The 23,915-nt window shown below is 41.7% G+C and overlaps 1 protein-coding gene across 5 annotated transcripts in view; it reads left to right on the top strand.

The window, feature by feature from the left end:
* Nucleotides 1-2,933: 2,933 nt before the first annotated feature.
* Nucleotides 2,934-23,915, top strand: part of LOC110529224 (forkhead box protein N3) — a 56,577-nt gene continuing 35,595 nt past the window's right edge. For 2 of the 5 annotated variants that reach the window (XR_016497732.1, XM_090243151.1), the window contains exon 1: nucleotides 3,200-3,413. Coding sequence is in view for 3 of the 5 variants with exons in the window: in XM_090243151.1 (XP_090099277.1) it covers nucleotides 3,201-3,413 (213 nt within the window). In the remaining 2 variants the exon portion in view is untranslated. Of the gene's footprint in view, nucleotides 4,125-23,915 lie in introns of all 5 variants that reach the window. The other 3 variants (XM_090243152.1, XM_036985251.2, XM_036985252.2) reach the window with 3 other exon arrangements.

The raw sequence follows: 23,915 nt of genomic DNA, 5'->3' as shown, positions 1-23,915 counted from the left end.
TAACATTTAAACGTCTTTATCCTTTTGAAACCTTTATGAATACAATGTTTACGCTTCAAACACACTGACCGTGTCCTTGCGCAAAATTGTACGGATCGGAATATGTACAGTTTGAGGCATGTGCATTTCTTTGATGAGCACCATACCGAAGTTCTGCAAGGCAAACGCAGCCTTTCATTGGAAATTAATGTAATTCTGCTGTACCAAAATGCAGTGACGCTGTCGGTGTGTTCCAAGTGTTACTGTAAATTAAAAAATAAATGTTTTGTGTTGTTTCTTGTTTCTTCTCACTTTTGTTTCTTGTTTATTTCTCTTGCTTTGGCAATGAAACATGTTTCCCATGCCAATAAAGCCCCTTTGAATTTAATTGAAATGTAAGTCCACATTTATTAGTATAGTGTTGTTACCACAGTAATTACACAGGGATAATGGAGACTGAATGTAAAGTGTTACCCCAAAATATACATTTGAGCTTATTCCTTGCCTAGATTACAATGTCACTATCTTGTGATTCATGTTTATGTCAGAAAGTATGTGCTATATGGCGTTGAGTGTGTTTAAACCGTTTGCTGACAATATATGGTGTTACATTTCACACATACAAATCAAATCCAATGTTATTGGTCGTGTACACATATCTTATAGATGTTATCGCAAAATATGTGTAAATCCTTTATTTTTTTTCGTGGGATTTGCGTGTATAAGCCTTCCATGCTTATGTTCCTTGCTCCAACAGTGCAGTAATACCTAGCAATACAAAACAATAAGCGCAAGTCCCTAAAAATAATAAGAAAGCAAATAAGAAATAACAGAGGGAACAATGTCAAGAGTCCGGAAAATAAATGTATATGTATATATATAAATACATGTATTATTTTATGTTAAACAATTTTATTATTATAGACTAGACATAAACTAAATTATATAGTACCAGTCAAGTTTGGACACACCTACTCATTCAAGGGTTTCTCTTTCTTTGTATAATTTTCTACGCTGTTGAACAATAACGAAGACATGAAATAACACATATGGAATCATGTAGTAACCAAAAAGTGTGAAACATATCAAGATACATTTTATATTTTGAGATTCTTCAAAGTAGCCATCCTTAACCTTGATGACAGCTTTGCACACTCTTGGCATTCTCTCAACCAGCTTCACATGGATTGCTTTTCCAATAGTCTTGAAGGAGTTCCCACATATGCTGAGCACTTGTTGACTGCTTTTCCTTCATTCTGGTGTCCAACTTATCCTAAACCATCTCCCGAGTGGCACAGCAGTCTAATGCACTGCATCTCAGTGCTAGAGGCGTCACTACAGGGTCACTACCAGGGTCACTACAGACCCTGGTTGGATTCCAAGCTGTATCACAACCGGCCATGATTGGGAGTCGCATAGGGTGGCGCACAATTGGCCCAGCTTCATCTGGGTTAGGGTTTGGCCGGTGTAGGCCGTCATTGTAAATAAAAATTTGTCCTTAAATGACTTGCCTAGTTAAATAAAGGTTTAATAAAAAATATATAATAATAATCTAAATTGGTTGAGGCCGGTTGATTCTGATGTTGGTCATCTGATGACGCACTCCATCACTCTCCTTCTTGGTCAAATAGCCCTTACACATCCTGGAGGTGTGTTGGGTCATTGTCCTGTTGAAAACAATTTACAGTCCCACTAAGCGCAAACCAAATGGGATGGCGTATCGCTGCAGAATGCTGTGGTAGCCATGCTGGTTAAGTGGGCCTTGAATTCTAAATAAATCACTGATAGTGTCACCAGCAAAGCACCCCCACACCATCCCACCTCCTCCTCCATGCTTCACGGTGGGAACTACACATGCGGAGAGCATCCATTCACCTACTCTGCGTCTCACAAAGACATGGCGGTTGGAACCAAAAATCAGAAATTTGGACTCATCAGACCAAAGGACAGATTTCCACCGGTCTAATGTCCATTGCTTGAGTTTCTTAGCCCAAGCAAGTCTCTTCTTCTTCTTGGTGTCCTTTAGTAGTGGTTTCTTTGCAGCAATTCGACCATGGAGGCCTGATTCACACAGTCTCCTCTGAACAGTTGATGTTGAGATGTGTCTGTTACTTGAACTCTGTGAAGCAATTATTTGGGCTGCAATTTCTGAGGCTGGTAAGTCTAATGAAGTTATCCTTTGCAGCAGAGGTAACTCTGGGTCTACCTTTCCTGTGGCAGTCCTCATGAGAGCCAGTTTCATCATAGCGCTTGATGGTTTTTGCGACTGCACTTGAAGAAACATTTTCCTGGATTGACTGACCTTCATGTCTTAAAGTGATGATGGAATGTCGTTTTTCTTTGCTTATCTGAACTGTTCTTGCTATAATATGGATTTGGTCTTTTACCAAATCGGGCATCTTCTGTTTACCAACCCTACCTTGTCACAACACAAGTGATTGGCTCAAACTGATTAAGAAGGAAAGAATTTCCACAAATTTACTTTTAACAAGGCACACCTGTTAAATTAATTGCATTCCAATTGACAACCTCGTGACGCTGGTTGAGAGAATGCCAGGAGCGTGGAAAGCTGTCATTAAGGCTACATTTAAATATATTTTGATTTGTTTAACACTTTTTTTGGTTACTACATGATTCCATATGTTATTTCATAGTTTTGATGTCTTCACTATTATTCTACAATGTAGAAAATAGGAAGAAATACAGAAAAACCCTTGAATGAGTAGGTGTGTCCAAACGTTTGACTGGTACTGTGTATATATATATATATATATATATATATATATATATATATATATATATATATATATATATATATATATATATATATATATATATATGTGTGTATAGTAACTTGAATTAAGAATGTATAAATGACAAAGGCTCAATGCTTCTTTCTTTAGTTGAGTGTTTCCTGTGTTGATGAAGTCCTTCAGTCAGCCGGTCAGTCAGCCAGTCAGTCAGTCAGTCAGTCAGCCAGTCAGTCAGCTAGTCAGTCTAGCCTACTGGAGCCTCTGAACAGCATGATCTGATCAGCTCCCTCTAGGCAGGCCCTCGTTGCCCTGGTAACCTGCTGACGCTCTGAGGGAGGAAGGGCTCTGTTCAGAGACAATGGCATTCTTTCAGAGAACTACACTAGCACTAGGACCCCGGAGAAGACTGGGACTCCTGTTGGTGGGCCAGGCAGGCTGACTGGCTGAGCTGTGGAACACACAACCCTAATGAGAGAGAGAGAGAGAGAGAGAGAGAGAGAGGACTACAGGAACGCAGTCAGTCGCCTGTGTTGCTCAGTGCCAGAAACGCAGAGCTGGGGCGGAAATGGAGGGGCTCAGGCTCAGTGGAGGGAACTGACATTGCAAACTAGGAGAGGAGAGGTAGAACTATCGGAGAGGAGGAAAGGAAGGGGCTCGTCTGGACAACAGAAGGATTCTAAGGTGACTTTATGGCTCTTTTCAATCGCTGTCTGTGGTGGTGGTGGTGATGGGGGGAGGGGGTGTGTGTGTGTATATGTATGTGTGTGTGTGTGTAGACTTTAGCAACCAAAGGAGGTTAAGTGTTGACATGTGCTGCTTCTGCACTTCTAAGTAGAGAGACAGTGTGTTTTTCAGTGTTACACAGCGAGGGATAGTTATGTGTTTGTTTTGAAGGGAGAGTAAAGGGGAAAGTCTGAGTGAGTGTTGACAGTCGTCGACTGGAGGGAAGGGGTCCAGAGGAGTGTACACTTTTAAGGGAACAGGGGGACCCCATCCACTCATGTTAGAAGGAGAGATAGAGTAAAGCGAAAATTGAGAGAGAGAAAGAGAGAGTAATTTGAGAAAGAGAGAGAGAGAGAGAGAGAGAGAGAGAGAGAGATAGCGATGGGGAGGTTTTAATCAGCTGAGCTCGGTGGTTTAGGGTTGTTGGTATACTGTACACTGTGTCCATGGATAGAGAGAGAAGAGTGATGTTTTAGTCAGCTTTGGGTAAAGTCTTGTAATACATGGGGATGAATTGAGCTGTATGTCATAGCTTAGATTGAGAAGGGACTCTTGTATGGGGATAAGGGGCTGGGTACTGTACGTGCGAGTGTGACAGGCGGCAAATAGGTTGAGAGAGGCAGATCTGATCAGACGCACAGCAACAGTGGAAAGAGCGCGTGGCACAGGGTGAGCACTATCACATCACGTTACACACACACACACCACATCTCTCTCTCCCTCTTTCCCTCTCCCTCTCCCTCTCTCTCTCTCTCTCTCTCTCTCTCTGAATATATTTATAATAAATGGACTCCCTAACCGTGGAGTTTGTGTATTCGCCAGCATATCAGGGCCACTGTGTTTGATAAGAGTGAACAAGCATGTCTGTCATTATTGCATGTTTCATCTGTTCACCAGCATCTCTTTATTTACACGTGCAACATTATTTGTTTTTGTATTATCGTATGGCGGTAGAATCCTGTGTGTGACTTTCCGTGGGTTTGTTCGCCTGTCCTTAATCTGTGTGTTTGTTCGAGTGCGAGTGTGTTTACATCTCTGTCTGTGTGTATCCACGGCAGTGCAGGGAATGTTCACTTGTTAGACAGTGTCAATCTCTGTCTCTGTCTCTCCGTGTCTGTGGTCTGTGTGGGCTCTGCAATTTTTATAGATTGATGAGCGAGAGAGAGAGAGGGGGGACAGGAGCGAGTGCAAGGGATAGAAAGAGAGCGAGAGAGAGGACAGCACGAGAGAGACGGAGGGAACAGAGAGAAAGCGAGAGAACCTGTCGTGATCTAGTGAAGTTCATTCATAATTCACCCGCCCCACCGTATGGCATCGTTCATTCAGATAATGATCCCCATTGGCTGTGTTCATTTAGGATCTCAGCCCTATATCGCCCTGCTAGTCTCAATGAAGAGACCCCCTATGTCGGAGCTCTCACTGTGTCTGGACTCCAAACACACTGTAACTGACGTTTCCCCGTACCCCCCACCAACGTCAATAAATGCCTGATGCAAAAGTCCGATTTCCATGTCATATTTAATTGAAATGAGCCTTCATTTATCCCAGATAAAACATGTGCTTGATCAATTGCTTACCAAAGACAACTAATGCTGGGCTACAGCTATTGGTCCTCTTTATTGGTTCCCAGCATTGGCCTGGCCTAGTCAAAATAGACATGTCCAGTCCTGTGTAGTCTGGATGTGAGAGTGAAGGCCAGTCAATGTTATAGATACCATCCATCCTAAATCCAATGGGTCAATAACGACTTTCATTTGACACATAGGTCAGCAGTAACAAAGACCGTCATTTCTCTCTTTGAGCTAATTCACACATACCCTCCTCCCTACTTCTCTTTCCTCAGCTAAGCGGCGTGTGCGTTTAGTGCTGTGTTAATGCAGTCTAAAGCCGTATAGTGGAACCACTGCATATTAGTGGAAAGAAGAACGATGGTCTTTGTGTCCCCCCCCCCAGGTTATAATTGTCATTGACTCTTCAATAGCCACCCTGCTGTGCCCGAATGGAGTCATTGTCCACAGCACAGCGAGCCTGGCTCAATTAGCTCCACTCACGTCAGTAAGAGAGCGCCCAGCGTGTGTGTGTGTGTGAACAGTGTGTGTGTGTGAACAGTGTGTGTGTGAGTGTGTCCTCTTGCTAACTAACTCAGTCCTTATAAAGCTCGGGTAAAAATAGAGCGGGATGGAAAAAAAGGTTTTATATTTTGAGAGATGTTCTCATTTCTAGCTGAGGTTGCCGACAGATTTGAAGGGATGATTCTGGTGTGTGTGAGTGAGTGAGTTTAAGGAGTGTGTCGGACCAGGAATGCCACTGCTCGTGTGGAGAGGCTCTGTCTTGTGTTTTTGTCAGATAAGATGTTACATTTCCAATTCTGACTTGTCCGTGTGAGTGCACATGTGTGGGTTTCTGTGTGAGTGTATGTGTTCTGTGTGTGACTGTGCATGATTGTGTGTGTGGTGTGTGTGTCGGCGGAGGTATAGCGTGAAGCTGGTTGCTAAGCGAGGCAGGGACGTGGGTGGAAGGATTTCCTGTCGACAGGAGAGTTTGCTTATGCGGGGAGGGCCGTGCCGAGGGGAAGTGTGTGTTGTGTTTTTCTGTGTGTGTGTGTGTGTGCGTGTGTTATTTGCCTCGATCACTCATCAAGCAACACACACACCCAAGAGTAGTCTCTCATATTACTGTCTGGACAGACAGACCAAACACACACACCACTGTAGGCCAGGGGCATCCAATTTGGAATAGCCCACACATCTATAAGTGGGTGAATGATTGGGCATCATTTGATGTGACAGGCTGGCCCTTCTACTTTCGTGCCAAACCTCCTAGTCTGTTGACTGTTATTTGGGTTGCATAATGTCCTGGCTGGCGTCATTTGGCTGTTCTGTTCTTTTAGATGGACCTTGTGGCACATCCCCCAAAACCCCCATGACGTTATCCCCATAGCATGGACTTGCTCTCTCTCTCTCTCGCGCGCTCTCTCGCTCTCGCTCTCTCTGTCCTTCTCTCTCTCGCTCTCACTCTGTCCTTCTCTCTCCCTCGCTCTCTCTGCAGTGATGTCATGTCTGTTTTATTGTGTCCCACACGTGAGGGTTGCCATTGCCATATGCACCATCGGCATGGCTCCCACCATAGTTACGTAATTGACATTGAATGAGAGGGAGGGGTGACGTCAGTCCCTCTGGTCCTCTCCTCTCTGGCCAGCTACAGTGATGTCATAGTTAGAAGCAGCCATACAAAGTCATGGTAGCTAGCGAGAGGGGAGGAGCCAGAGTGTTTTTTAAAACCACCTCAGGGCCAATCAGATTCATCTAATGTGTTTACCTCCTTTGCGGCATCCCTCTATGGCAGACACTGTTATCAAATGCATTTATCACACAATCGGGGATTTGTCCCCGTCACTTCATTTATATAACAGCCCAGCCACTTGGTTTGGATACAAAGATGAGGGTTTGGGGCAGGAGAAATGTAATATCACTCAAATTCGTAAATGGCGCTATGGATGCAATGATTGACAGTCCATTAGATCATATTTTGAAGCTATACATTGTTTGTAAACAAACACATTGTTTACTAACAATGGAGGAAAACAACTTTATATGGTTGTTATTATATAGTAATACAGTGGTTGTTATTATATCCTTTGGCCGCCTTTCCTTCCAGTTCTCTGCTGCCGTTGACTGGAACGAATTGCAGAAATCACTGAAGCTGGAGTCTTATATCTCCCTCACTAACTTTAAGCATCAGCTGTCAGAGTAGCTTACCTATCACTGTACCTGTACACAGCCCATCTGTAAATAGCACACCAAACTACCTCATCCCCATATTGTTATTTATCCTCTTGCTCCTTTTGCACCCCAGTATCTCTACTTGCACATCATCATCTACACATTTATCACTCTAGTGTTAATGCTAAATTGTAATTGTTTCGCCTCTATGGCCTATTTATTGCCTTACCTCCCTACTCTTCTACATTTGCACACACTGTACATAGATTTTCCTATTGTGTTATTGACTGTATGTTTGTTTATGTGTAACTCTGTGTTGTTGTTTTTGTCGCACTGCTTTGCTTTATCTTGGCCACAGTTGTAAATGAGAACTTGTTCTTATCTGGCCTACCTGGTTAAATAAAGGTTGATTGATTTTTTGATATGGTAATACAGTGGTTGTTATTATATGGTAATGCAGTAGTTATTATATGGTAATGTAGTAGTTGTCATTATATGGTATTGCAGTAGTTATTATATGGTAATGCAGTAGTTGGTATTATATGGTAATGCAGTAGTTATTATATGGTAATGCAGTAGTTGTTATTATATGGTAATGCAGTAGTTGTTATTATATGGTAATACAGTAGTTGTTATTATATGGTAATGCAGTAGTTGTTATTATATGGTAGTACAGTAGTTGTTATTATTTGGTAGTACAGTAGTTGTTATTATATGGTAATGCAGTAGTTGTTATTATATGGTAGTACAGTGGTTGTTATTATATGGTAATGCAGTAGTTGGTATTATATGGTAATGCAGTAGTTATTATATGGTAATGCAGTAGTTGTTATTATATGGTAGTACAGTGGTTGTTATTATATGGTAATGCAGTAGTTGGTATTATATGGTAATGCAGTAGTTATTATATGGTAATGCAGTAGTTGTTATTATATGGTAGTACAGTGGTTGTTATTATTTGGTAGTACAGTAGTTGTTATTATATGGTAATGCAGTAGTTGTTATTATATGGTAGTACAGTGGTTGTTATTATATGGTAATGCAGTAGTTGGTATTATATGGTAATGCAGTAGTTATTATATGGTAATGCAGTAGTTGTTATTATATGGTAGTACAGTGGTTGTTATTATATGGTAATGCAGTAGTTGGTATTATATGGTAATGCAGTAGTTATTATATGGTAATGCAGTAGTTGTTATTATATGGTAGTACAGTGGTTGTTATTATTTGGTAGTACAGTAGTTGTTATTATATGGTAATGCAGTAGTTGTTATTATATGGTAATGCAGTAGTTGGTATTATATGGTAATGCAGTAGTTATTATATGGTAATGCAGTAGTTGTTATTATATGGTAGTACAGTAGTTGTTATTATATGGTAATGCAGTAGTTGTTATTATATGGTAGTACAGTAGTTGTTATTATTTGGTAGTACAGTAGTTGTTATTATATGGTAATGCAGTAGTTGTTATTATATGGTAGTACAGTGGTTGTTATTATATGGTAATGCAGTAGTTGGTATTATATGGTAATGCAGTAGTTATTATATGGTAATGCAGTAGTTGTTATATGGTAATGCAGTAGTTGTTATTATATGGTAGTACAGTGGTTGTTATTATTTGGTAGTACAGTAGTTGTTATTATATGGTAATGCAGTAGTTGTTATTATATGGTAGTACAGTGGTTGTTATTATTTGGTAGTACAGTAGTTGTTATTATATGGTAATGCAGTAGTTGTTATTATATGGTAGTACAGTGGTTGTTATTATTTGGTAGTACAGTAGTTGTTATTATATGGTAATACAGTAGTTGTTATTATATGGTAGTACAGTGGTTGTTATTAAATGGTAATACAGTAGTTGTTATTATATGGTAATACAGTAGTTGTTATTATATGGTAGTACAGTGGTTGTTATTAAATGGTAATACAGTAGTTGTTGTTATATGGTAATGCAGTAGTTGTTATTATATGGTAGTACAGTGGTTGTTATTATTTGGTAGTACAGTAGTTGTTATTATATGGTAATGCAGTAGTTGTTATTATATGGTAGTACAGTGGTTGTTATTATTTGGTAGTACAGTAGTTGTTATTATATGGTAATACAGTAGTTGTTATTATATGGTAGTACAGTAGTTGTTATTATATGGTACTGCAGTAGTTGTTATTATATGGTAATACAGTAGTTGTTGTTATATGGTAATGCAGTAGTTGTTATTATATGGTAATGCAGTAGTTGTTATTATATGGTAATGCAGTAGTTGTTATTATATGGTAATACAGTAGTTGTTATTATATGGTAGTACAGTGGTTGTTATTATTTGGTAGTACAGTAGTTGTTATTATATGGTAATACAGTCGTTGTTATTATATGGTAATGCAGTAGTTGTTATTATATGGCAATGCAGTAGTTGTTATTATATGGTAGTACAGTGGTTGTTATTATTTGGTAGTACAGTAGTTGTTATTATATGGTAGTATAGTAGTTGTTATTAAATGGTAGTACAGTAGTTGTTATTAAATGGTAGTACAGTTGTACTAAACTAATAAGGCATATATAAAGTACCAGTCAAAAGTTTGGACACACCTACTCATTCAAAGGTTTGTCTTTATTTTGACTATTTTCTACATTGTAGAATAATAGTGAAGACATCACAACTATGTAATAACACATATGGAATCATGTAGTAACCAAAACAGTGTTACAAAAATCAAAATATATGTTATATTTGAGATTCTTCAAAATAGCCGCCCTTCGCCTTGATGACAGCTTTGCACACTCTTGGCATTCTCTCAAACAGCTTCACCTGGAATCCTCTTGAAGGAGTTCTCACATATACTGAGCACTTGTTGGCTGTTTTTCCTTCACTCTGTTGTCCAACTCATCCCAAACCATCTCAATTGTGTTGTGGTCAGGTGATTGTAGAGGCCAGGTCATCTGATGACGCACTCCATCACTCTCCTGCTTGGTAGAATACGCCTTACACAGCCTGGAGGTGTGTTGAGTCATTGTCCTGCTGAAAACAAATGACTAAGCATGAACCAGATGAGATGGCGTATTGATGCAGAATGCTGTGGTAGCCATACAGGTTAAGTGTGCCTTGAATTCTAAGTAAATCACTGACAGTGTCACCAGCAAAGCACCCCCACACCATTACACCTGCTCCTTCATGCTTCACGGTGGGAACCACACATGTGGAGATCATCCATTCACCTACTCTGCGTCTCACAAAGATGTGGTTGGAACCAAAAATCTGAAATTTAGACTCACCAGACCAAAGGACAGATTTCCACAAGTCTAATGTCCATTGCTTGTGTTTCTTGGCCCAAGCAAGTCTCTTGTTCTTATTGGTGTCCTTTAGTAGTGGTTTCTTTGCAGCAATTTGACCATGAAGGCCTGATTCACACATTCTCCTCTGAACAGTTGATGTTGAGATGTTACTTGAACTCTGTGAAGCATTTATTTGGGCTGCAATTTCTGAGTCTGGTAACGCTAATGAACTTATCCTCTGCAGCAGAGGTAACTCTGGGTCTTCCTTTCCTCTGGCAGTCCTCATGAGAGCCAGTTTCATCATAGCGCTTGATGGTTTCTGCGACGGCACTTGAAGAAACATTTAAAGTTCTTTCAATTTTCCGGACTGACTGACCTTCAATACTTAAAGTAATGATGGACTGACATTTCTCTGAGCTGTTCTTGCCATAATATGAACTTGGTATTTTACCAAATAGGGTGTCTGTATACAAACCCTACCTTGTCACAACAAATGCATTAAGAAGGAAGGAAATTCCACAAATTAACTTTCAAGAAGGCACACCTGTTCATTGAAATTCATTCCAGGTGACTACCTTATGAAGCTGGTTGAGAGAATGCCAAGAGTGTGCAAAGCTGTCATCAAGGCAAAGGGTGGCTACTTTGAAAAATCTCAAATATAAATGATATATAATAGAATTAACATCAAATATCCCAAAATATACCTTTAATTGTCTAAAGGGAGTGGTATAGGTTTTTGTCTTGAGAATAGCTTGTCTAATGGTTGTTTTATTGTCTTATGCTGTTCTGTTGTAAGAGGGAGATTAGACTTCAGCTGTGAGGCCACTGAGACCTGTAATCGCTGTGCCATTGTAGCGAGGCCACTGAGACTAAGACTGGCTTTGAAACTGATCTCCCTCTGTTGTGTCTCGTAACTGTGTGTGTGTGTGTGTGTGTGTGTGTGTGTGTGTGTGTGTGTGTGTGTGTGTGTGTGTGTGTGTGTGTGTGTGTGTGTGTGTGTGTAACTATGTAACCGGAGATGCAGTTTTTCGGTGTCCGACCGTTTGACCTCTGTTGTTGATGCTTAACTGAGAAATAACAAAAATCTGAGAGGAGAAAAGTGGAGGAAGAGAAGGAAAACCAACTGAGAAGGAAGAGGTCGCGACAGAAACTTGGTGACGTTTGTGATTTTAGCCAAATCGTCTGGTTTTTAAAAAGTCCCAAATAAGTGGAAAAACAGAGAGCAGCCATCTAGTTCTGTGTATCTAGGATTAGAAAAGTCTGTTTTATTCTGAAAGCTTTGTGGCTACACCCATCTATCGCTGACTCCCGTTCTACAGTCTCTTTAACTGGCTACGCACACACATACACACACACTGGACTCTCCGAGTCTGAGGAAATCAGAACGGACTTAACCCTTTGTGTGCTGTAGACAGCCAAGCAAATACATTACAGTGATTTTCCAGCGATTATCTGATTACTGTAAGAACTCAGCTAGACTAAGGCTCAGTCCCAAATGAAACCCTATTCCCTACATAGTGCACTACTTTAACTAGGGACCATAGTGCTCTAGTACAAATTCGTGCACTATATAGGGAATAGGGTGCCATTTGGGACTCATACTTAACCTCTCAGGGACAAACCAAACCACACAGCCGTGGTCTAGCTCAATGACCACTATTCAGACACTCAATCCCAAAGTTATAATCACACTCTCAAACTTACACCCTGACACAATAGACATTGGGTATGGACTTTGTTTTGTTCCAAACGTGGTTTTGGTCACGGAATGTTAACTACGGCCACAAACAGTAGAACTCAAAGCAGCATCATCACACTTAAAATCCCTAAACTGATCCTCTGACCCCTCCTCTTTTTCCTGTCTTCCCTCTGCCGGTCTCCCCTCTGTCTGTCTCTTTCTCTTTCTCCCTCCCCCCTCTCTCTCCCTCTCTCCGTCCCCTCTCTCTCTCCCTCTCCCTCCCTCCCTCTCTCCCTCCCCCTTCCCCCCTCTCTCTCCCCCCTTTTCTCTCTCTTCCCCCTTCTCTCTCTCCCTCCCCTTCTCTCTCTCCCTCCCCCTCTCTCTCCCCCCCCTCCCTCCCTCTCTCCCTCCCCCCTCTCTATCCCCCCCTTTTCTCTCTCCCCCCCCCCCTCTCTCTCCCCCCTTTTCTCTCTCTTCCCCCTTCTCTCTCTCCCTCCCTCTCTCCCTCCCCCTTCCCCCCTCTCTCTCCCCCCTTTTCTCTCTCTTCCCCCTTCTCTCTCTCCCTCCCCTTCTCTCTCTCCCTCCCCCTCTCTCTCCCCCCCCCCCCCTCTCTCTCTCTCTCTCTTACTCAGCATGTGTCTGTCCATGCGGGGGCCTGTTCCCTGGCAGGACAAGGGGAAAAAATACCTTCCCATATGATATAAAGACAGTGGGCCCAGCAGTGTGTGTGTGTGTCACCTGAGACGACGGCTGGGCTGCACCATAGCAAAAGGGAACAGCTGCCTTCCAATCATTGGTCACGAGTGTGTGTGTGTGTCTCCTGTGTCACACACATTCTCAGATCCTTCACTAACCATCTATTAACAGACACACAACACAACACAGCATGCTGACTTACAGTACAAGTACACTCTCAACCTCCCTAGCGTCTCACAGTCAATTTTGCCTAACATCTTTAGACCAACAGAGCAGCACTTTCCCTGACGATTCATTCATAACAAATAATACAGGGATTCAAAATAAACATTCAATTCAATACTGTTACTCATCACTTTCTCTCTCAGCTGATTTGACTCAAACCAAATTCTGCTCTGCTCCTCTCTTGTGTAAGAGAATGTGAGTGTTCTCTCTCTCTCTCTATCCTGTCTCTCTCTCCTCTCTCTATATCTCTCCCACATCTCTCACCCTCCCTCCCTCCCTCCCTCTTTCTCTGAGGGAATGTCCTTGGCCCATCTGACTTGCATCCTCCCTCTGAGGTGTCCGTCAACCCCCGGCGCCGGGCCTCTCCCCTTCCAGGCAGCCAATCAGAGCAGGAGGTGTAAATGATGTCAGATAGCGAATGGTCTGAGAGGCGGGGCCTCCTTCCAGGTGATCCATTATAAAGACACCTCTTATTATTATTATTAAGTGTTGGAGGGGCCACTGTAGGAGAGGCCCTTAATGAAAGTGGAGCAGGGAGAGAGAGAGCAGTGTGTCTGTGTGAGCGCGAGAGCTGAATATTCAGCAGCTGCTACCAGACTTGCTGACTCCTCGCGTTCATGCTCTGAATATAACGTATGATATACGGCTTACACACCAACACGCCTCTGATGCGCTCTGAGAGGGTATGCGTGTACGTGTGCCCGTGTGTGCGTGTGTGTTTACAGTATCTACTAGGAGTTTTGTAACTGAGCCACTGGATCCTCTTTCCCAGTATTTTGCTGGTGTACTGTAAGACACTGTAAAGAAAATGGGGGGGGGGGGGACTTCAGGAGAATATAATGCAAGTATGCAGGAGTTTACCGGGGAGATTTAGGAGAGAATGTGGAAAACGGAGAGAACTGCAAGCGTTTGGAGGAGACTGTGGTAGATGAAACACCGCGGCAGTGCATAGCAGACAGACTTGCGTCCCAAATGGCACCCTTTTCCCCCCTAGTGCACTACTTTAATCAGGGCCCTAGTGCACTATAAAGAGATCGGAGGGAATAGGGTGCCATTTTGGATGCAGGGAGACTTTATAGGAATGTAGACAGAACAGAGGGACTCTAGAAGTGTGTTAGGGTTCTGAGAACTGATAGGAAACAGATTGTTGTTTTTCCCCCTCAGATCTCTGGTGGTTGTGTCTCGGGTCACGACTCTGAGGAGAGGGTTGAGGCCTGCTTTGATGATGAATATGGATCAGGTGCTCTAAATGTCAGCTCCCAGTACTTCTTCTTCTCTGCTCTCATCCTTCTCTCTCATCCTTATTTCTTACTTTCTTTCTCTCTCTCTCTCTTTCTTTCTTTCTTTCTTTCTTTCTTTCTTTCCTCAATTCCCTGTCATCTGTGCAGTATCCATGGATCAGGCCTTCTCCTCTCCTCCATCCATCTCTTCTCTCTCCTCTCATCTCATGTCCTCTCATCCCCCATATCCCCTGGATGAAGCCCTCTCCCTGAGCTCCACATCTAATCATGGCACCATCATTTCTCACTCTAATTCTTTTGGCAGGGCCTGTCAAACAGCATACGCTAGAGGACACTGTGACTTTGAGATGCTGCTAATGACACAAGGATATTTCCCCCTCGCTCTTTGGTGATTAGATAGAGAGGGAGGCAGAGATATGGGTGGGAGAGGCAGAGAGAGATGATAGGAGCAAGGCCGAATTACCGAACAGGCACACAGGTCTACGTCCCCCAGGGCCCCCGATCTCCATGGGCCCCCCCCAAAAAAATTATATTATTTTATTTTTTGGGTCCCCTGGAGGTCGGGGCCCCCCAGATTACACACAGTACCAGTCAAGTGTTTGTACACACCTACTCATTTAAGAGTTTTTCTTTATTTTTACTGTTTTCTACATTGTAGAATAGTAGTGAAGACATCAAAACTACGAAATAACACATGGAATCATGTAGTAACAAAAAAGTGTTAAACAAATCAAAATATATTTGATATTTGATATTCTTCAAAGTAGCCACCCTTTGCTTTGATGACACTGTCGGCATTCTCTCAACCAGCTTCATGAGGTATTCACTTGGAATGCATTTCAATTAACCGGTGTGCCTTCTTAAAAGTTAATTTGTGGAATTTCTTTCCTTCTTAATGCGTTTGAGCCAATCAGTTGTGTTGTGACAAGGTATGGGTGGTATATAGAGGATAGCCCTATTTGGTTAAGGACCAAGTCCATATTATGCCAAGAACAGCTCAAATAAGCAAAGAAAAACGACAGTCCATCATTACTTTAAGACATGAAGGTCAGTCAATGTGGACATTTTCAAGAACTTTTAAAGTTTCTTTGAGTGCAGTCGCAAAAACCATCAAGCGCTATGATGAAACTAGCTCTCATGAGGACTACCACAGGAAAGGAAGAACCAGATTTACCTCTGCTGCAGAGGATAAGTTTATTAGAGTTGCCCGACTCAGAAATTGCAGCCCAAATAAATGCTTCACAGAGTTCAAGAAACAGACACATCTCAACATCAACTGTTTAGAGGAGACTGTGTGAATCAGGCCTTCATGGACAAATTGCTGCAAAGAAACCACTACTAAGACACCAATAAGAAGAAGCGACTTGATTGGGCCAAGAAACATGAGCAATGGACATTAGACCGGTGGAAATCTGTCCTTTAGCCTGATAAGTCCAAATTTGAGATTTTTGGTTCCAACCGCCGTGTCTTTGTGAGATGCAGAGTAGGTGAACGGATGATCTCTGCATGTGTGGTCCTACCGTGAAGCATGGAGGAGGAGGTGTGATGGTGTGGGGGTGCTTTGCTGGTGACACTGTCAATAATTTATTTAGAATTCAAAGGACTATCGTTTGTTTATCAACAGGACAATGACCCAACACACCTCCAGGATGTGTAAGGGCTATTTGACCAAGAAGGAGAGTGATGGAGTGCTGCATCAGATGACTTGGCCTCCACAATCACCTGACCACAACCCAATTGAGATGGTTTGGGATGAGTTGGACAACAGAGTGAAGGAAAAGCAGCCAACAAGTGCTCAGTATATGTGAGCACTCCTTCAAGACTGTTGTAAAAGTATTCCAGGAGAAGCTGGTTGAGAGAATGCCAAGAGTGTGCAAAGCTGTCATCAAGGCAAAGGGTGGCTACTTTGAAGAATCACAAATATAAAATGTATTTTGATTTGTTTAACACTTTTTTGGTTACTACATCATTCCATATGTGTTTTTTCATAGTTTGATGTCTCCACTATTTTTCTGCGTAGTAAAAACTAAGAAAAACCCTTGAATGAGTATGTGTGTCCAGAATTTTGACTGGTACTGTATGATAGTAAAATGTGTAGTATTGCAGGAAATTAGCTTGAATTGCAAAATTTGAACAATAGCATGGGGGGGGCATAGGTACGGTAGTATGGCCCTGGGTAGGAGAAGATGAACTGACGATAATCACAAAAGAGAGGTGAAGGAGAGGGAGTGTGAGAAAGAAAGGTCGGTTAACTGCAAAACTCTTTTTCTAGCCTTCTTCATGTGGCAAAGCACGTTGGGATTCTCATCCTCTTTCTCAACCAAACTTGCTGGGGAGCAGAGGTAGCCAAAAGTGGGCGGGTCTCTGTAACAGCCGTTTCAGTGGTTGTTGCCATGGCATTAAGTGTCGTGGACAAATTGTTGGCTAGTGGCTGAGGGCCCGTGCTGCTGTTTGTTACAGATAAGTGGAGGAGCCAGACGAGAGAGAGAGAGGTGGAGAGGCCTACAGCATACTGTGTATTAAATGCAGAGCACACTACTCTGTGCAGGCCCAGCCAACCACTACTCTGTGCAGGCCCAGCCAACCACTACTCTCTGCAGGCCCAGCCAACCACTACTCTGTGCAGGCCCAGCCAACCACTACTCTGTGAAGGCCCAGCCAACCACTACTCTGTGCAGGCCCAGCCAACCACTAGTCTGTGCAGGCCCAGCCAACCACTACTCTGTGCAGGCCCAGCCAACCACTACTCTGTGCAGGCCCAGCCAACCACTACTCTGTGCAGGCCCAGCCAACCACTATTCTGTGCAGGCCCAGCCAACTTTCCCACTTTAAAGCTTTCAAACACACATAAAACCCATCTAGTTCATTCTGTCTGTCTGCGCCCACCTCTTTTAGAGTAAAACCAATGAATCTTCAATCTAGTCTCCTGTTTTAATTTGTGCAATGGCTCCTTTGCATATAGGCTATACCTTCTGAGCTGGCCATATATCAAACATACACTGACACTTGACCACACACTTGTGTAAAGAACACAGAGTGCCAGGAGGGAGCTGCAGGAACTGTCAAAACAGAAGAATTGTCTGGAAGATGTGTGTGTGTGTGTGTGTGTGTGTGTGTGTGTGTGTGTGTGTGTGTGTGTGTGTGTGTGTGTGTGTGTGTGTGTGTTTGTATGGTGCGTCACAGAGAGTCTGAAATATAGAAGTTAAAGGGCCTTCGGGCTTTAAAAAAAAAAACATGTTAAGCCTGACCTGAGGCGAGTGCACAGCGCTCAACGTTAGACTTAGAGTCATAGTCAGTCTGCTCTGCTGTCTCTGTGTGTACTCCCCTAAGGGGGCTGGAGGCTGCACACTCACCGGTCACCTTCACTGCACTACACTGACCTCAGATCAGCCAGAAGAGTTAGGGTTGTTTGTGTAGAAGTCTAGTGAGTTCAGGGAGAGAGGGAGTGATGACTGTAGAATCATAGTGAAGGCTGCCTTTCTGTGTGATGTGTCATATTATGGTGATTGACAGAAGGCTTAGTAGCGTGTCGTACGCGTCTCATTTATTTCCACTGTTACTGCTGACAGCTAATCATTTGTTTGATACATGTTTCTGTGACTACTTTTGATTCGCACTTCAATTAATTACATTCTGCATGGCATGATAATGAAACAGCATTTTGGTTTTTTCAAGTGCTGGTCATGTGTTTGATTGTGTGTCTTTTGATACTGTAAAAAGTAGGTCTCTCTATTGTGTGTGTGTGTGTGTGTGTGTGTGTGTGTGTGTGTGTGTGTGTGTGTGTGTGTGTGTGTGTGTGTGTGTGTGTGTGTGTGTGTGTGTGTGTGTGTGTGTGTGTGTGTGTGTGTAATCGTGTGCAGCTCTTAGGAGGATAACACAATGAACCCTGACCTCTGTCTAATAAACTCCCTAGGCTCTGTAGCAGGGCGAGAGGCAACAGAGAGACACACACACACACACACACATACACATACACCAACACACACTGGACTATCCTGTCCCATTGGTTAACTGGCCTTACATGTTTGCCCTGTGGAGCCCTGCTAGTTGTTGTCAAGGGACCACAGGGAATGGAAACTGAAACGGATTTCATCGACTCAAGCAGCTAGAGAAAACCACAACCTTTTGTACACCAATGTTGCGCACATATAGGGGGTTATTATTTACTCACCCTCCCTCTCTCTCTCTATCGCAGGGCCCATAGGGCTCTGGTCAATAGTAGTGCACTATAGTAAAAGGGTGCCATTTGGGATGCACATTATGAGATTTTGTATTAATTCTATTCTCCCTTCAGTGGCCAATTCACTGAAGGCTTTGAAAGGACTGTAAGGTCTCTGGTTGATAATGTATTCTCAATTAGAGACAATTAACCATGTGAACCTGACTGACCTGAGCACAGTTTTGTCACCGCCTTAATAGACTGTCTCGCTGAGGATTTCATTAACCTCTTCACCCCTGTAAACATTTTGTCCTCGTGCCACTCATTATAGAGAAGAGGTGTGGGTTGTAAGAGAGGCGAAGGGTTAAATACACACAGTTCAAACTCACAGACAAACACACTCACTCACACACTTAGCCAACGCTGCTGTCACATGTTATAGAGACACTAAACCACTGGGCACTTGTATTTGTACACTGTATTTAAATACTGTATCCCTGACATATCTCATTCTATCATTTCCTACTGTTGTACATTGGATTTTAGTTACACTGTTTATACACACCACATATGTCTTTATATACTGTATTCCTAACATAGCTCACTCTAGTATGTCTACTGCTGTTTATATCATTCTTAGTATATCTACTGCTGTTCATATCATTCTTCGTATATCTACTGCTGTTCATATCATTCTTAGTATATCTACTGCTGTTCATATCATTCTTAGTATGTCTACTGCTGTTCATATCATTCTTAGTATATCTACTGCTGTTTATATCATTCTTAGTATATCTACTGCTGTTCATATCATTCTTAGTATATCTACTGCTGTTCATATCATTCTTAGTATGTCTACTGCTGTTCATATCATTCTTAGTATATCTACTGCTGTTTATATCATTCTTAGTATATCTACTGCTGTTCATATCATTCTTCGTATATCTACTGCTGTTCATATCATTCTTAGTATATCTACTGCTGTTCATATCATTCTTAGTATGTCTACTGCTGTTCATATCATTCTTAGTATATCTACTGCTGTTTATATCATTCTTAGTATATCTACTGCTGTTCATATCATTCTTAGTATATCTACTGCTGTTCATATCATTCTTAGTATGTCTACTGCTGTTCATATCATTCTTAGTATATCTACTGCTGTTTATATCATTCTTAGTATATCTACTGCTGTTTATATCATTCTTAGTATATCTACTGCTGTTCATATCATTCTTAGTATATCTACTGCTGTTCATATCATTCTTAGTATATCCACTGCTGTTCATATCATTCTTAGTATATCTACTGCTGTTCATATCATTCTTAGTATATCTACTGCTGTTCATATCATTCTTAGTATATCTACTGCTGTACATATCATTCTTAGTATATCTACTGCTGTTCATATCATTCTTAGTATATCTACTGCTGTTCATATCATTCTTCGTATATCTACTGCTGTTCATATCATTCTTAGTATATCTACTGCTGTTCATATCATTCTTAGTATATCTACTGCTGTTTATATCATTCTTAGTATATCTACTGCTGTTCATATCATTCTTAGTATATCTACTGCTGTTCATATCATTCTTAGTATATCTACTGCTGTTCATATCATTCTTAGTATATCTACTGCTGTTCATATCATTCTTAGTATATCTACTGCTGTTCATATCATTCTTAGTATATCTACTGCTGTTCATATCATTCTTAGTATATCTACTGCTGTACATATCATTCTTAGTATAACTGGTGTAAATTCATCCGGTGTACATATCATTCTTAGTATATCTGGTGTAAATTCATCCGGTGTACATATCATTCTTAGTATATCTGGTGTAAATTCATCCGGTGTACATATCATTCTTAGTATAACTGGTGTAAATTCATCCGGTGTACATATCATTCTTAGTATATCTGGTGTAAATTCATCCGGTGTACATATCATTCTTAGTATAACTGGTGTAAATTCATCCGGTGTACATATCATTCTTAGTATAACTGGTGTAAATTCATCCGGTGTACATATCATTCTTAGTATATCTGGTGTAAATTCATCCGGTGTACATATCATTCTTAGTATAACTGGTGTAAATTCATCCGGTGTACATATCATTCTTAGTATATCTGGTGTAAATTCATCCGGTGTACATATCATTCTTAGTATAACTGGTGTAAATTCATCCGGTGTACATATCATTCTTAGTATAACTGGTGTAAATTCATCCGGTGTACATATCATTCTTAGTATATCTGGTGTAAATTCATCCGGTGTACATATCATTCTTAGTATAACTGGTGTAAATTCATCCGGTGTACATATCATTCTTAGTATAACTGGTGTAAATTCATCCGGTGTACATATCATTCTTAGTATAACTGGTGTAAATTCATCCGGTGTACATATCATTCTTAGTATAACTGGTGTAAATTCATCCGGTGTACATATCATTCTTAGTATAACTGGTGTAAATTCATCCGGTGTACATATCATTCTTAGTATAACTGGTGTAAATTCATCCGGTGTACATATCATTCTTAGTATAACTGGTGTAAATTCATCCGGTGTACATATCATTCTTAGTATATCTGGTGTAAATTCATCCGGTGTACATATCATTCTTAGTATAACTGGTGTAAATTCATCCGGTGTACATATCATTCTTAGTATAACTGGTGTAAATTCATCCGGTGTACATATCATTCTTAGTATATCTGGTGTAAATTCATCCGGTGTACATATCATTCTTAGTATAACTGGTGTAAATTCATCCGGTGTACATATCATTCTTAGTATATCTGGTGTAAATTCATCTGGTGTACATATCATTCTTAGTATAACTGGTGTAAATTCATCCGGTGTACATATCATTCTTAGTATAACTGGTGTAAATTCATCCGGTGTACATATCATTCTTAGTATAACTGGTGTAAATTCATCCGGTGTACATATCATTCTTAGTATATCTGGTGTAAATTCATCTGGTGTACATATCATTCTTAGTATAACTGGTGTAAATTCATCCGGTGTACATGCACAGAGATTGCATTTGGATTACCGTTACAGTGCTGTTGGAGTTGTTTAATTAGATTCGTTCCAATGATACTTGATTTCTTTAATTTGATTACTTTTTTAGAGGTTGTATTATTTGTGTACTTGTTTGCCATTTTACTGCATTGTCAGGATCTAGTAACACAAGCATTTCGCCGCACCCGCCATAACATCTGCTAAACTCTGCATGCGACCAGCACACTTTGATTTGATTTGGAAATATGATTCCACCGTCTGCAAATTTCCCACCCAACCAATGTTTGCTGCTTTGGGATTGTATTGTTGACTTGGCACTCGTCTTGCTTTGAGAGGAGCCATCTTGTGCGGTAAGATGGACATCGGTGACCTCGTCAAGAGGTTTGGACATTGATGTGTGTGAGAATAGAGGCGCCGGTGGTTGACTGGGTGGATTCCATCAGACTCAGGAGAAAAAGTGGGTGTCAAGGTCACGAAGGTCGTAGGGTCGTGTACACAATATTTTAATTAAACATGTACAGACACACAAACACAAGCATGCAAACACACACACACACACACACACACACACACACACACTGTCAGTCTGTCAAGCCTCTAGTAGGAAGTACCCCTCCCTTCAACGATCAAGTCTGAACTTGAGCAAGAACTCTCGTTGTCCTTTAACAGTCAGTCATTAGGGGGTTGTATAAATGTTGTATAAAAGTTTGTTTAGAGCTCAAAGTGCGTTAAGGAGAGATTTCTGAAAACTCTAGGGTATGAATACACGGCTCCGCGCTGCGCCTCGCTACGGCTCGCACACACACTCATAACACAGGCCCTAACTGGAAGGAGTTTGTTGTCATAGCAACAGTAAAATTAGATGACTTTACTGTCAGCCGTAATGTGTCATGGCCCTGCCTCGCCTGGTGCCTTGCCTGCCGTCATGGCAACGTAACAAGAAAACGCTCCCTGTGTGTTCCGTTGTTCCCTTCTCCTCGACGACCGACGCCACGACGACGTCCAACTGGGAACCATGTCACACCAATAACCTTCCCTATCACCTCGCTGCCACCCACACCTTGACGAGCCTGCCATATATCTCAACCCCTCGCTTACCTTTCTTTGTTCATCCCCTTTCTATTTTCGAGGCTTTTCAAGTGTAGGAATATCTATTGTCGAGCTTCGGAGGAGATGTGTTACGGTCAACGTGAGTACTGGTGCAACATGGCTCCGTCAGGTAGCTGCTGTTGATATCCCAGGGATATCGTCAGTTAAGGAGGAACTATAGATAACAGATATCTACAGACTGGAAGCTAGATGACAGATGAACCTGCTCTAGGCTACTGTTTGGTTGTCGTATAAGCACATATGTGACTGCCATGGTCCATGCAGCCTACAGACATTTATGGAGGAAGAAAAGGTCCAATCAAATCAAACTTTATTGGTCGCGAACACGTCTGCGGATGTCATCACAGGTGCAGTGAAATGCGTGTGTTTCTAGCTGCAACTGTGCAGTAATACTGCAGCTAGCTGTACAAAAACAATACACACAATCCAGAAATGAAGAAATGTCGGGAGCAAATCCAAATAGCAACCCAACGATCAGATACATCTGCCTATCTGAAAGCCGCTTGGAATCGAAAGCCGGTTTAGGCTGTTCGGTGGCCATGTCCACAGCACACATACAATGTATGACTAACAGGCTCCGAGACAGTTTCTATCTACAAGCCATCTGACTGGACTGACTACCAGACTCCTATTCTCCTGCTCAATTTATACCCCCTCAATACATGTGTAAATATTGGACTATAAACGTGCCTTCCTGTATTATACTTCTGCTAAAATGTCTAATCTATTCTACTGAGACGTTTACTTTGTTTGTATTCTTGTTTTTTTTTACTATTTAGTATTGTATGTTGCGTTGCCGAGAAGGAACCTGCAAGAAAGCATTTCGTTGGACGATGTATACCATGCGTTTCCCCTACATACGACGAATAAAGCTTGATACTTCAAACTACTCTACAGAATAGAGTCTATAGTCCAATGCGTATTTTTATGAGGGCAAGAGAAAACCTATCGACAGATGTCAAAACCGTAGGCTAGTGCTTGGTGGCCATAATCATACATTGTCTACCGTACAACCTACAGTAAATACATGTGTTCTATTCTATATATATATATAGCTCAGTCCATGTAACTCGGTGAAGAAGAATTATCAGAGCAGGAAAGAAGAGTAGCTTCCCAAATAGCACCCTATTCCCTTCATAGTGGGCCCATAGGGCCCTGGTCAAAAGTAGTGCACTATATAGGAAATAGGGTGCCATTTGAGACGCAGGGCTGTTGTTCTGTGGTGAAAGCGGCTCAGAGGGGGCCGGGAGCCATGGCAACGTGACAGCTGTCATAGCTAGGGGGGAAAGGGGATGGATGTTGACAGCTGTCCGTCAATCAGCCAGAG

This window comes from Oncorhynchus mykiss, chromosome 8 (genome assembly GCF_057628025.1).
Source record: "Oncorhynchus mykiss isolate SJ-2025 chromosome 8, ASM5762802v1, whole genome shotgun sequence".
Lineage (NCBI taxonomy): Eukaryota > Metazoa > Chordata > Actinopteri > Salmoniformes > Salmonidae > Oncorhynchus > Oncorhynchus mykiss.
Note: the sequence above shows the minus strand (reverse complement) of the source record. Positions and strands in the feature narration are given on the sequence as shown.